The following is a 14,407-nucleotide window of genomic DNA, read 5'->3' as shown; positions in this document are numbered from 1 at the left end:
GGGGGGAGGGGTGTGCCGGTAAATCCCGAAGGGTGAGAGCAGAGAGATGCATTTTTTAAAAAGTGTCTTCCCATATTAGGACTGCAGAAATATTTTCTTTGGGAGTAAGGTCTATTAATTAGAAGGGGGGAAGGAGGATGAACACTCAAAATTACTCCAAATGCATTCTTTAAAAAGGGGTGGGTGGGTGGGAAGAGAAAAACTCTGTACCAGCATCTTTTAGGGACACTGTGTTCCCCCCCCCCCCAGGGGCAAAGCATTGAAGGATTTCTCCGTTCCTCAATCCCCGCTGCACCCCATTGGAGAAACAGAAAGAGTCCTGCGCAGAGGTGCACCAAGGTACATTTGGAGCCTGGACCTAAAGTTCTTTGGTGTGCCCCCTCCCCCGCCCCATTAAGCATCATCATGCTCAGCCAGGCGACCAGACCACTCAGGACAGGATTGCGGGCTGTGGAGGCCCTGGACTTCGGCCCAGAAGTCCGGGGGTAAGAGAGCCTCTGGTCCTGCAAGCTGCGCCGAGCAGGGGCCGATCCTAAGCAGACTCAAAAGCTTGTCCCCTCGGCTGCTGGCATCCCGATTCAGGGACGATTCGACGGAAGCCCGTCGAGATGCATCGGACACTTTCCACTTGTCCGATTCATTCCCGCGGAGGGGCCGTCGAGTCGTCGTGCTGTCAGGATGTGTCAGCCGCCCCCACGTCCAGCCTGCATTGCAGCTCTGGCGGGGCTGCGGCCTGTTTCTCGTCCTGCCCCCTGGCCCTGTCCGGTCTGTTTCCAAAACTGATCGATCTGATCTGGGGGGCGGGGGTCGAATCCCAGGCTATGCAGTGGAGAAGAGAGAGAGCGAGCGAGGCGGGGCGTGAGCGAAGGTCGCAGCCAGAGCTTCGGGCGGGCACAAGGGTCAGGACAGGAGGGCGAGATCCGAGGCACGCTGCCCGAGGAGGCATCTTGCAAGGAAGCGGCAGCCCCTTCTGAGTCAACCTGCAGAGGATCGGGCTGCGCGTGGCAACGATCCCCTTTGACCTGATTATTGGTGGTTTCCCCCTCTTCCTTCGAAGGTTCCAGCCGAGAGAACATAGGAACAGAGGAAACTGCCATATACTGAGTCAGACCCTTGGTCTATCTAGCTCAGTATTGTCAACACAGACTGGCAGCGGCTTCTCCAAGGTTGCAGGCAGGAGTCTCTCTCAGCCCTCTCTTGGAGAAGCCAGGGAGGGAACTTGAAACCTTTTCCTAGAGCTGCTTCATCCCCTGAGGGGAGTTGCTTGTGGGGGCGGGGGAGAGATGTGCCAGTTCCAGAGGCAGAATGAGAGGATGGGATGCCAGTGCTCCCCTCTGATGTGGTTGGACTACAATTCCCATCATCCATGCCAGAGTGATCAAATGCAGGGGGATGATGCGAGTTGCAGTTGTCCGACCACATCTGGGAGTCCAAGGCTGGGAGCCCCTACAATCAAACTTAATGGGAACAGAACTGATGCTGCAACGAGAGAGAGAGATACACACATACACACACTCACTCACTCACTCACTTTGCAGGGAGACATGGAAGAGGTCTATAAAATCATGCATGGTGTGGAGAAAATTTTTCTCCCTCCCACATAATACTAGAACCAGGGGTCATCCCAGGAAATTGATTGCCAGGAAATTTAGGACCAACAAACGGAAGTACTTTTTCCACACAATGCATAATCAACTTGTGGAATTCTCTGCCATAGGATGTGCTGTTGGCTAATAGTTTGGATGGCTTGAAGAGGGGTTTGGGTGACTTCATGGAGGAGAGGTCTATCAACGGCTACTAGTCGGAGGGCTACAGGCCACCTCCAGCCTCCAAGGCAGGATGCCTCTGAGTACCAGTTGCAGGGGAGTAACAGCAGGAGAGAGGGCATGCCCTCAACTCCTGCCTGTGGCTTCCAGCGGCATCTGGTGGGCCACTGTGCAAAACAGGATGCTGGACTAGATGGGCCTCCTTGGGCCTGATCCAGCAGGGTTGTTCTTATGTTCTTATTCCCTTCCCCCCCCACCCCCACTTCCACACCAGGCCCAGGATGTCTGTGGAAGAGACATTATTTTCTAGCAAGCAGGGATGGGGGAGTGGGAAATAACACTCCTTCCTGAACTGAAACTCCCACAACCCACCCACTTGGCCTTTAAATATCTGTCAGTTTCAAGGAACTTGGTTAATCGCCTAACAATCAAAATAAAATAATAATAATAATATTGTAAAATCACCCTCTCTGTTCATGACAGATATGCTGCATTTGCAATAACGAAGGGGGAAAAAAGTAATAACCAGCCATTATTTAAAGAGCCACAATGGGCAAGTTTTAATATGTAGAGATGCTTCCTCTTATAGACATCTGCAGGCCAAACTCCACCCCCTTCCGTTCTTTGCAAACTTCGTCCTGTACTCTGGCTTGTTCTTCAAGGCCAAATGACAAAACACGTGTACAATTTGCTTTACTCCTCCCCCAACCTCTCCTCCTCCTCCTCCTTTTTCTTTTCTTTTCTTTTTTTTTTTTTGGTCCATGGTTAGAAATCAGATTGAACTGAAAGCAATTTCTGTGTTCATGAACAGCTGAAGCCTTTGCAAAAAAAAAAAAAAAGAGAGAGAGAGAGAGAAAAGAAAAGAAAAAGGAATTATTTTCTGCACCTTCTCTCCCTGCCTGCCCACAAAATACTATGCTTCTGGAGTGGGGGAAATCCTTTGCAAATGTAAGATCTCTTGCTGAACTTTTATTAGAGGTCGCATTTATTTCCGGGGGTAGGACTGATTTGTTCCCTCTACCCAATTTGGTCAGGCTTAGGGTGGGGGCGAAGTGTGAGAAAGGGGTGACAGGAACCAGCCAGTGGCTAAGGGAAGCTTTTGCAAAAAGTTCAAACATTTCAAGCAGAGGAGAGGAAGGGAGGGAGAGAAAGCCCTAACTATCTTTATAGGAGCAGGTAATTTTTGGATTGGCCAATTGCATGCAGTTTACCCTCTGATTACACATTAACCTACGAGAGAGCTGCAGTGATGCAGCCTAAAGAGTGTGCTTGGGCTATCAGAAGGTCAAGTGCTAAAGGACATGTGCCAGAGGAGGAGTCATTGAATAGCTTGGTCCCTTAACTTCTTCTTCCCATGCCTTTCCAGCAATTCTAACTGGTGCAGAACACAGTGCAGATGCCCGTAAAAGACTTCCTGGGGTTGATGAAGGCATGCGTTTTCCCTAGGCCACAGTTTCACTGGCTCCATTAAATGTGGCTGTATGTGCGCACTCATGCGCGTGTGCGCACACACACACACACACACACACGACAGAGGAGGAGAGGTAGCCACAAATCAACTCTGTCTTAGTGTTAAATTAGGCCCACAACTTTAAGTGTCTGATGACCTTTGGCCTTGCTCAGCAAGCTTTTAGAGCAGAATCTTGTAAAGTTTTACAAGACAGGCTTTGCCTGTAAACACTGCCAGTTTTCAAAAAATCCCATCTCAGAGTCCTGTCCCGCCCACTGCCATGCCCATTCACACACACACACACACACACACACACACACTCTCCCCAACACATTGGCTATAAAACAGGCAAGAGGGTGGCTGGTAGATCCCACTCTTCCCGTCTCTTGCATGTTGTCCTACCGTCCCAAAGTGCTTGCACTAGTAGCTGGTGGAGCCCCAAGCTCTCGGGAGGCTGAATTCAGCTTTCCACAAGAAGGCACCAGCTTTCCCTAGTCACTAGAAAGTTTATCCAATCAGCGGCAAAATCGAGAACTTCTAGATCCGTTGATAGGTTTGATAGAGGAATTTCAAGAGGGAGAAATGGTCTCATCAGAATTCTTTCCCTGCCTCAAAAATCGAGCTTTTCAGTGTTTTCTGGGGATAAAAAAAACTTGGGAAAGTGGACAGAGTCCTTTGATTCTTTCCTCCCTTCCTCTTCTGAGAAAGTTCAGAGAATAATTCTGCCTAGCATTAATGCAACCAAGATTTATGTTTGAAATGGCATGGGGAACGGAAATACAAGCTAGGATCCAAGGAGCAGTGGGCTTGTGCTATTCCAGGGGATTTTTTAAAAAAACTTTTCTTGGAGCAACTACCCCTGCCTTCCCAGTGCCATATTATAAGCTGCTTTTGACCTATCGCTCTGTTTCAAAAGTAGCTGGTCTTGTGCTAAGGGCTGCGATTTGAGAGAAACCAGGCACACCTTCTCCCGCCAAGCCCTCAGCCCGTAGAATTAGTTTCCTGGCTCTTTGGATCTCAGCCACATTCTGTTAACCTCCCGTAATGTCGATAAATGGATATACCGCAAAAGAAACATCATGGTGCAATATCACCTTTCACTATCCACTGGCATGCTCTCCTCAGTTCTCTGTACTTCGGTAAGAGGATGCAAAGTTCTTCCCTTGAGTTTAACTCCACCATCCAACTATGGGGGGGATACCACGTCATTGAATGTTAAAAGCAAAACCCACCACGTCACTGAATGTTAAAAGTAAAACCCGTCTTTGAGGAAGTGGCTTTAAAATCATTAGCAAGGGATGGCTCAAAAGAACTCATAAGGCCTTTCAAAATAATTATGAAACCAGAAAAGTTACACCAAGTATCTAAAAACTCAGGTTTTTCACCTACCTGTAAGAAAACCAATTGTGGAGCAATGGCAATTTCCACCTTGCATAAATCATAGGTAGCCCCACCATTTTGCCCTCTTCTAAGCAAATAACCTATGTTAGCCCCTTCTCAACAGGTTCCAAGACACTACCCGTTAGGATGCTTGACTTATTTTACAACTACAGACTAATGAAACTGAGTACAGAATCAAAAAGAAATTGGAGTTTATTATAGTAGATTATTCTTTCTTTTGCTATAACCATAGAGTTGAAAAATGAAAGAAAAGCACATAAGGAAACATCACACATGGTTAGTTAGGAACTCAAAATATAAAACAATTTTGCACAGCAAAATATGTAAAGGGGAAAAAAGTAACTGACAGGATTTTTTTATATTTATTGTGGTAAGATTTACGTTCCATTTTTTTAAAAAGACAAGATTATCAGTCCCTGAAAATAAAATTTACTGATTAATGCCTTTAAAACTTTGTGAATTTGTGAAGTTACAGAAAATCCAGTTCTGCACCACAATACAACTGTAAAAAAATCTGCATCATTGTAAAAACTGAGCAGTAATGCCATCTTTGTAACTGCATAAATGGTATTAGCATTCTAGACGGGTTTGTAATGGTTTATATTTTTATGCTTTCAGGTTATATTATCTTAGTGCAATTCAGTCCCAAATATTTCAGTTTCCAAAAAAAGCCCCAACCATACATTTCGAACACAAAATACCCTTATTAATATAAACAGGGAGGACTTCTCCTTCGAATACTTTGGTTTCCAAATACAGTCAGTGGTATAGCAAGTACTACATATACCCAACTTATATTTAAGTTGCAATCACATGCTGCATAAACTACTTTAAAAAAAACAGTCCCATTGTAAATTCTATCCCCTTTAACATCACGACAGTGAACAATTTAGTGCATCATTTTTTTAAAAAAAAGAGATCTACATCTAAACAGACCTAACTCTTTTGAATTTATCTATAACATTCCTTTATCTGTAGCATACATTTGAACTGGGCTAACAGACAATAAAAGCTAGAATTAAATTATATACCAGGAAGGAACCCATAGTATTCCACATTTGACAATGACAAAAGGAAAATAATAATAATAATAATAATTAAAAAAAAGAAAACAGAAATGGGGCAGATAATTCTCAAATCAATTTTAGACTGCTTTAAGCAACAGCATGGTTTGACTATCCCATAATTGCCAAATATTTTTTTTGAAGCATAACTTTTGAAACTTTTTTCCAAAGTTATTTCTCGCCCCCCCTTCTCTCTTTCTTTTTGGCCATATTTAGGTAATTACAATCCATTCTGACTTTTTGTTTGTTTTCTTTTTAAAAAAAAACAACCCAAAGGAGGGGTATTTCAGTGCATTAAAAAGAAGTCTGAAGTTCTGAGCAACTCAAAGCAGTTTCCAGAGCTGATGCAAACTTGAATGAGGAGGAAGAGGAGGAAGAAGTCCAAAAAGGGTGTACTTTTTTGCTTTCAATTCATAAAAGTGGTGAGGCAATGCACAAATAAAAATAATGAATGTCATGCCATTATAGTCTCCGAAGTCCATAACCAAGCAAAAGAAAAAAAAAAAATATATATATATATATACCGTACATGTCCAGCATGCAGGGTGTTTTATCAATATAATGTCTTTTTTCTCCCCATAGTCTTTTGAAACAGTTATATAGTTAATTGATGATAAGACAAGTAGCAAGCACTATAATGCATGAGATGAGTATGGGATTCTAATGGCAGACTAAAAGTTGCACTGTTTGGCAGCTTAATGCCAAAACTCACATCATGAAGACATGGGAGGAGGTTGATGCAGGTTTCCTTCTGGCAGGTTGATCTAGATTTATTCTCTAGATTTTTTTACACAACAGATGAAACTCAGCAAGCTGAAGTCTAAAACTTTTCTCACTTTTCTTTCATTTTTTGTTGTTGTAGTAGCAAAGTTGAAAACCCATATGAAGAACTCAAAATGGCAAAAAAAAAAGTAACTTTTTTTTTTTTTGGACACAGCAAACTTAAAAAAACAACTTCATGAACTTAAAAAAAAAAGGATGTGGATGGCAGGTTTCATAGGCGAGCAACTTTCATATGCAGAACTGAGTTGGTGGTAAACTGGGTTTCAAAGCACACACACACACACACACCCCTAGCAGGAAGCCCCCACGAAAAAGAAAGGGATAAGGCTGGCTAGCACTGAGTCAGTCCACCTTAAAAACAAAGCCCAAAACTTGAGGTCTTGTTGGAATAATAATAATAGTAGTAGTAGTAGTTGCAGTAGTCAGGCGAGGGGGGCCGGCTTTGCAGCCAGCCCCCCAGCCCCAACTCCCAGGGAGGAGAACTTGGGGTGTGTGTGTGTGTGTGAGTGCTAAGTGGCTGTCGGGGAGGGGATGGGGGGGAAGAGACCACAACTCACATGAAAAACTCTGGAGAGGAAGGGTTGTCGCTGCTGGAGCCGTTTTCTCGGAAGCCGGTACTGACCAGCTTCTCGTACTTTTCCTTGTAGGCGTCCCTCTCCCGGACCAGCCTGGAGATCTCTTGCTTGAGGTGCTCCACTTGCTGCAGGAGCTGGTTCTTCTCCGATTCCAAGACGTGCCTCTGCTGGACCCGCTTGAAGCGGCAGGACTGCGCGTAGCCCCGGTTCTTGAGGGTCCGCCGCTTCTGCTTCAGCCGGATGACCTCCTCCTTGCTGACGCCCCGCAGCTGCCGGTTGAGCTCCCTCACCGACATGGTCACCAGCTGCTCGTCGGAGAAGCGGTCGTCGAAGTGCAAGCCGCCGCCGCCGCCGTGGTGCTGGTGGTGGAGACCCCCGCCGCCGCCGCCGCCGCCGCCTCCCCCGGCGCCTCCGCTGCTGCTGCTGCTGCTACTGCTACTGCTGCTGCTGCTGCTGGCCGAGGACTGCACGCTGCCCGGCTGCTGCGGGTGGTGGTGGTGGTGGTGGCCGCCGCCGCCGGGCGGGTGGTGGTGGTGGTGGTAGTGCGGCGCGCCGCCGCCGCCGTTCTGCTGAGCCGCCGCCGCCGCGATCACCGCCGACACCACGGCGGCCGCCGAGCCCATCTCGTCGGGCGGCATGGAGCCCCCCGGGCCGGCGGCGGCGGCGGCCGCGGCGGCGGCGGCCAGCTGCTGCCCCCGCGCGTAGCCATCGAAGCCTCCGGCGGCGGCGGCGGCGGCGGCGCTCTGGAGCTGGTGGTGGCCGCTGTTGATCAGCGCCTCCACCGCGTCCTCCGGGCTGAAGCCCAGCGCCTCCGGGTTGAGCTGCTGCGGGTAGCCGGTCATCCAGTAGTAGTCTTCCAAGTGGGCCTTCTGGTCGCTGCCGGAGCCCGGGCTGGGGGCCGAGAAGCTCGGCGAGGGGGGCACCGAGCTGCAGGGCGTGCTCATCGGGGTGGAAGAGAGCGACCCCCCGGCGATCAAGCGGCCGCACTGGCTGATGATGCGGTCGGTCTCCACCGGCTCCTTTTTCACCTCGAACTTCATCAGATCGAAGTCATTAACATATTCCATGGCCAAGGGACTGGTGGGCAGGTCGGAGCTGTTCATTGCCAGGTCTGATGCCATCCTTTTGCTGCCGCCGCCGCCGCCGCTGCTGGGGCCGCCGCCGCCGCCGCCAGTCCTCCAGAAAGGGTGCACTCCGGGCGCGAGGGGGCTGCTCTGACTTGCGAGCGGGTGAGCCAGCTTGGTGGTTGGCGAGAGCTCTCTCCGCGGCTCCCGGGGCTGCTGCTGCTGCTGGCGGCGGCGCCTGCCGCTGCGCGCCTCGCTCGCGCTCGCGCTCGCTCTCCCTGCCTCTCTCCAGCCGCCGAGCAGCCCCGGTGCAACCGCCGCGCTCCAATTTGCAGCGAGCCTCTGACGCTGCTTTTGCAAAGAGCAACCCGTGCGATGATCTGCAGGCGGCTGCCGCTCGGGCTCTACTGGGTCGCCTTTGGCATCAGGATGGCTGGATTGCTTTCCTCTGCCTCTCGCTCGCTCGCTCGTCTTCTTTCTCTCGCCTTCTTTTGGGTTCCTCCCTCCCCCTTTCTCTTGCGAGCTCTCCTCTCCTCTCTCTCTCTCTTTCCCCTCTGTAGCCGCTGGAAGTGTAGTTGCAGCGAAATATTGTTTAGTTGTTTTAAGTTGTTGGTTGGATCTTTTTTTTTTTTTTTTAACACTTCATGGTGCTTCCTTTTTCCATGCCAAGTGCACGAACGAGGAGAGAGAGGTTTACCATCGGGAGGCAGAGGGGGTGGGAAAGCGAAGGTAAGTCGCCCAATCGAATTTTTTTTTATAAAAAAAAGGAAAAGAAAAAGAAAAAAAAAAGAAAATCGCACACGCACGCACGCACACACACACACACACACACACACCAGCCCTGAGGTCAACGCGATGACCCCAAATAATGCCAATTAAGAAGAAAAGAAACTTCAACTCCCAGGCTCCAGTAACAAGATGAAAAAATATTTTAAAGAGCTCATCCAGGAGAGAGTTTAAAAGCATTGCTGAGTTTTATAGCGCTCCTGACGTCAGCTTTCAAATGGGAAATTGACTCCGTCCAGGCCAATCCGCTGCCGCGATCCCGGACCTCATTAGCATAATAGTATAGAAACAAGGAAACTTTTCTAAGCTGTCAATCAGGAGCCAATCAGCTGACTGTCAGCTGGGACGGGGTCTTTTAACCCCTTCCTTTCCGAAACTGCTGGCTGGGTTGCACATGGAAGGGGAGACACCATAAAAAAAAAATGGGGGGGGGGAGAAGAAAAGGAAAGAACGAGAGAAGAGAGAACCCCTTTCCCTCCTTCTGCAAGCAATCCAGTACAGAGGGATATTTTTCCTTGTAGCTGGAAAAGCATCACAGTATTTTCAGTCGGTAAGGATGCTTTTACCCCCGGTGAGTTTCGTGTTTGTGTGCATGTCTCTCTCTGCATGCGGAGATATCCCCAAACTTTTGTCTGGTGGCATGTTGGCAAACTTAGTTATTTCTGGAAAAGCTGATCTTCCTTTAGAACTCTCCCCGGGACTGATCCTCTCGCCCACCCCTCTCCTCCGTGAGCGGTTGTGCGGGGGTCTTAGGCAGGAAAACAGAGACTGGCGGTAACACGATTCTGGGAGACATCGCGTGGAAGAGATGGAGCAGTGGGAATCCACTGGATCCCACTTCCCAACGGGGAGCCGTGCAACAGAAGCAACCGAGGGTCTTGGTGTGTGCTGCTGGGGTGATAAAAGGGTGAATAGAAGGATTATAAACTCCCCCCACCTCTGCTTCAGTTTTTTCTCCCTGCCAAGGAGGGATGGGGCGGTGGGGTTCAAGTAATTATTGGCAGATTTTGGGGTTCAGTGACAGTTAATTCGGAGGACATCTTCCCTCCCTAGGAGAGCGATCCCGTTTTCTCCTTGCACATTTCAGTCCGGCCTTTGCTGTTGTGCCAGGGCATCCAATGATCTTTCTAGACCAGAGTTCTGCACCTCCGTCTCAAAGTTATTTTTCGAGCTCTGATCTCCCCGCCCACCTCCAATCAATGAATCCACAAGAGGTCAGCGTGTTAAGAAAACTTCTCATTGCCAGCCACGGTTTCGCTTCCTACTTTTAACGACGAATGTATCGGTACCAAAGAAAGAAAGAAAGAAAGAAAGAAAGATTGTTGCATAAAACTCCGAGCTGTTTTCCAAGTTTTAAAAATGAGCGGCATTTTAGGAGGGTTAAAAAAAAAAAGAAAAGGCTGTGGATTTGGTTTGCTTTAACTCTTTCAAGCCAGAATAATTCAGATCCCCCCTTAAAGCAGGTTGAATCTATGCAATTAATTTAATACTCAGAAACCAATCACATGCATTCTTGTTCTCTTGGAGGGGTGATGGGCGTGGGGGAGGGCCCGCGTGGAAGCCCACCCCGCTTTCCCCTTTTCGGTGTTTCTTTAAAACAAAACAAAAATCTGAAAAGCAGAATGGAGTGAAATATCCAGCTTCATGTATTCGGTTTAAACCTCGACAGCGCCACCTTTCGGTAAAAGCCAGTTTCATTTTGAACTGCTTCCAATTTTCTAGATGAAGAAAAGATAAATAATAATAAAAAAAGAAACCCGTCATACTATAAACGTGCAACCAGGAAAAAGAAAAACCAGTTTGGAGCTAGCAGCGCTTACAAAGCAGCCTGGCATTAACACTTTAAAGTCAGATGAATTATCGTGGCCTTGGAAATCTTCCTGTAGGTGGTTGGGAGCTGCCATAATGTGTGCAATTTGCCATCATTTATAATTTCTCCATATAAGTAGTAGCCTGCAGTGTAACTTCCAGAACACGGGGAGGGGGGCTCTTCCTGTTGGTGTGCCTGCTCCAGAGACATCTGTGTGATAAGACAAAAATCTTTAAAACTGCCAGACTTGATTTTCAGCTGACTTTATGGCAACATCAATAGAATTAAAGTTACTTGTAATTCAGTGATAAATGAGATGTCTCTAGTAAGTAAGATTAAGTGCAGTGCTATAAAGTTGTTTATCTGAAAAGTAATTCTCAGAAACCCGACTCCGGACACTTAGTCATATATTAAACCAGCCTTTTGAACGTTGTACTTGAGTGTAGTACTTCTGTCTGTTTTCAGAATGTCCTATTGAAAATGTTTAGCCTTATCCTAAGTACTTGTTTGCTGGGGTTTCTTAATATTCATCATAGAAATGATTGTTTCCAGTTGCTAGTAAATCTCAGCTGGTTTCTTCATCATTGTAATCCGGGTTTGTGGTATCGCATTGTGACATTTGGACTCTCACAAATGTCTTGAATAAGATGTCTAGGGGAACCAGAAATTAGTACAGAAAAAAGTTAGACATTGTTTTGAATGCAGCTTATTGTGGTCACTTTACCGAGAAAACCTAAAAACAAAGACTGCAGACAAAACTTTGGGAAACCGTGTTCATAAGGGTGATAATGTGACGTATTTAAGGTTTGATTTCCTACTTTAGAGCTCAGCAAGAATCGTCAACAAAAACCACTCTCTCATCCCCATAAATCTCACCACGACAGTCTAATGCCTTCTATTTAGTTTCTTCTGGAGCAAGATAAATGTGGCACAATAGATCATTTAGCCTTCTTTGCTTCCATGAATCACAAATGTGTGTTTATACTCTTAAATGAAAAGTTATTGCTCTTCGAAGTGTACAGTTGTACCAATTTCACTGAATTAGAAAGATCTCCTCCATCCCATAAAACAACCTCTCTGGGCAGAGGTGTGTCAGCACACAACATTTCCAAAATTCATACATTTGTTCCCAATAGGAAGCCTTGAAGGATAGATAGAGAATGCAAAGTAATATGTGGGTAACAGTATCTGAGCTGATATGTAGCAATGCAAAAAAAAGTACTGTAAACTTAAATAGGCTCTGGTCTCCAAAATATCAAGTCAAATTACTGATTGAGCCAGATTATCCTTATTTGACTATTAGAGGTGATTGGACTGTCAGATGTTGTCTATTATGTAGCATGCCAGAGGAGAAGAGGAGAGGGAGGCAGTTTTAAAGATAACCTTCTGACAGAATACCACCACCTTCCTCATTTCTGCAACATACAATTCTCATTTTGGCAGCATTTTCCTGTATTATTTACCTCCTTACAATGGGTGTCTAAACATTTACAGTTCTCTATTAAGAGCGTTTCTTCTCTAACAATTGCACACTTTCATTTCAATTAGAGCCATTCAGCTCTCTGTCTTCCCACAGCAATGACAGGCCGAATTCTTCAGTCTACCCCCCCCCCGCCCCCAACTTTTTGTTTGCTTGAAGGCTGCCTATAACTCTGCCGTCTCCAAGGCTTTGCTCGAATATCCGCTCTACCTTGCAAGAACTCCCTGGTCAGAAAAACATAGAACTGTAGCCCAAACTGAGTCTAGCTCTTCAGATGAGTAGCATTTCGCTTTCCAAAATGGGAAAGCAAATTTTTCTGGAAAAAGGAATGATTAATTCAGTGGACTAGGAAACATGAAACTGTGACTTTGAAAGGTGGCAGTGAGAGTGACCTGCAAATGTGCGCAAAAGACTTCTTTGGCTGAGTAAATTGGCAGAGGAAGGTTTAAAAAGTAGGCAACACACCTCTTGTGAGTTATATTGACTTTGAGTGTCATTTGTTATGACTTAAGCAAACTCATTTATCAAGGCCAACACATAAACTACAGTTACTGCACCCTTTGTTTATCCAGTGTCTCATTTTATGGCGCAGAACTGAACAGTGTCCGCTGAATTTAAGTATGAAAAGCAACCAAATTGATTTCCCAAAGACTTCCACGGGATAACAAAAGGCGAAGACATCAACTGCTCTTAGGCACAGAGCTAGATAAATCCTTTTAACAGTGCTTCAGATCCGTTAACTGGGCAAGCAAATAACAGATCACTGTTAGCAGATTTATGGGAAAGAAATAATAGAATCAGACGAGATAATCTGATAGGGGGAAATTGCTGAGGAAACAAGTCCCACTTCACACCCGTGGCTATGAAAAAGCAGCCAGATAACTAGAAGCCATTACAAATAGGTGAATTATGGGGGAAATAATCATCTCTGTAATTCAGTATTTATTAATCCTTTTCTTTTTTTAGCAATTTGCAGATGCTCGAGAAAAACCACCCTCTCTTTGAAGATCTATGTTTCATATTTTTAATTGGATGTAATTTATTATTTGTATTACCTGTATCTTATTTTGTAATTGAATGTTTTGCATTCAAATTTATGTAATGCACTAGGCCTGCAAACCCATCTCTTCCCGATTAGCATAAATAGTCACTTCATGAATGACTAACAAAGTCGATCTAAAAAATATTGGCATATTATTTTATTAAGTGGAACACAAACATTTGTCCAATAAATTCTTGTTTGCTGGTGGCAGGAAGGAATACACAGCTATTCCAGCAGCAGGGTCTCAGCCCATGGGTAAGATGAACAGATAAGCAAAGTTAATTTGTATGTATTACATTAATTTGCCCTGTCAACCTTTCAGTTTATTTTTAATAAAGAGGAATGCCCAGGTCTATTTCAGAAGCAAGAATCATGAGGCAAGAGAGACAGTAGTTATATATTTTTTGTGATCTCCCATTCCTTAATATCTTATACAGACTACAGTATCTGGGGGTACAATCTGACTCTTTCTCTTGATAATTCCATTTCCTATTGGGGTAAATAGCAAGTTTGGTCTGAGCCTGGCAAAAGAACTAATGCAGCTGCAGCGACACATCGGATGGAAATCCTGCCCAGTTCCTATTTCCATCCCCTTTTCTTAATCACTGTGGCTTCAATCCAGTACCGTTATGCCTGCTTAAGCCCCTTTGGAATCAATAAAAATTAGGCATGCGTAATCATGTGCCGGATCACAGCATATATGTTTAAACAACTGTGTGAAATCCCGAGAAGCAATATGATTTGGGTCTTGACCAGAGTTTCCTCCTCTCTTTTCGTAGGGTGGTTCTCATATGGACTCCAGCAACGCAGCTGCTGTTGCTCACCCCTGAAACCACCGAGGTGATCATATACAGACTGATGGAGCACCCAGCACTCTGCATTCATTGACTTTTTGCTTTCTGCTCCAAGTGGGACATTTTACGCTCAAATGGCAGCATGCTAAAAGTCCCTCTGCACTGAGTTCTGTGGTTTGTTGGGCTGCACATTTTTGCTTCGAAAGCTGGACGTTAACTAAGGAAGATGTAAAGAAATTCCATACATTAGCACCCCGTTGCAGCAATGGAGATTCACTTGCAGAAACAGGCTGCATATGCTCCACCCCCCCCACCCCAAAAGTCTGGATGTAAGCAAGGAAGTGCCAGGGCCATTAGTTATGTGCAATGAATGCAGCGACATCACTATTGTT

The 14,407-nt window shown here is 46.0% G+C and overlaps 1 protein-coding gene across 6 annotated transcripts in view; it reads right to left on the bottom strand.

The window, feature by feature from the left end:
* The window catches only part of MAF (MAF bZIP transcription factor), a 337,376-nt gene extending 329,214 nt beyond the window's left edge, over window positions 1-8,162 (bottom strand). For 5 of the 6 annotated variants that reach the window (XM_053270448.1, XM_053270446.1, XM_053270449.1 and 2 more), the window contains exon 1: window positions 7,022-8,162. In XM_053270448.1, the coding sequence (XP_053126423.1) occupies window positions 7,022-8,160 (1,139 nt within the window). In that variant the 5' untranslated portion in view covers window positions 8,161-8,162. Of the gene's footprint in view, window positions 1-1,744; window positions 2,585-7,021 lie in introns of those variants that run through there. The other variant, XM_053270447.1, reaches the window with a different exon arrangement.
* Window positions 8,163-14,407: the final 6,245 nt, after the last annotated feature.

This window comes from Hemicordylus capensis, chromosome 9 (assembly GCF_027244095.1).
Source record: "Hemicordylus capensis ecotype Gifberg chromosome 9, rHemCap1.1.pri, whole genome shotgun sequence".
NCBI lineage: Eukaryota > Metazoa > Chordata > Lepidosauria > Squamata > Cordylidae > Hemicordylus > Hemicordylus capensis.
The sequence above is the reverse complement of the archived record's forward strand: the minus strand, read 5'-3'. Positions and strand labels throughout refer to the sequence as shown.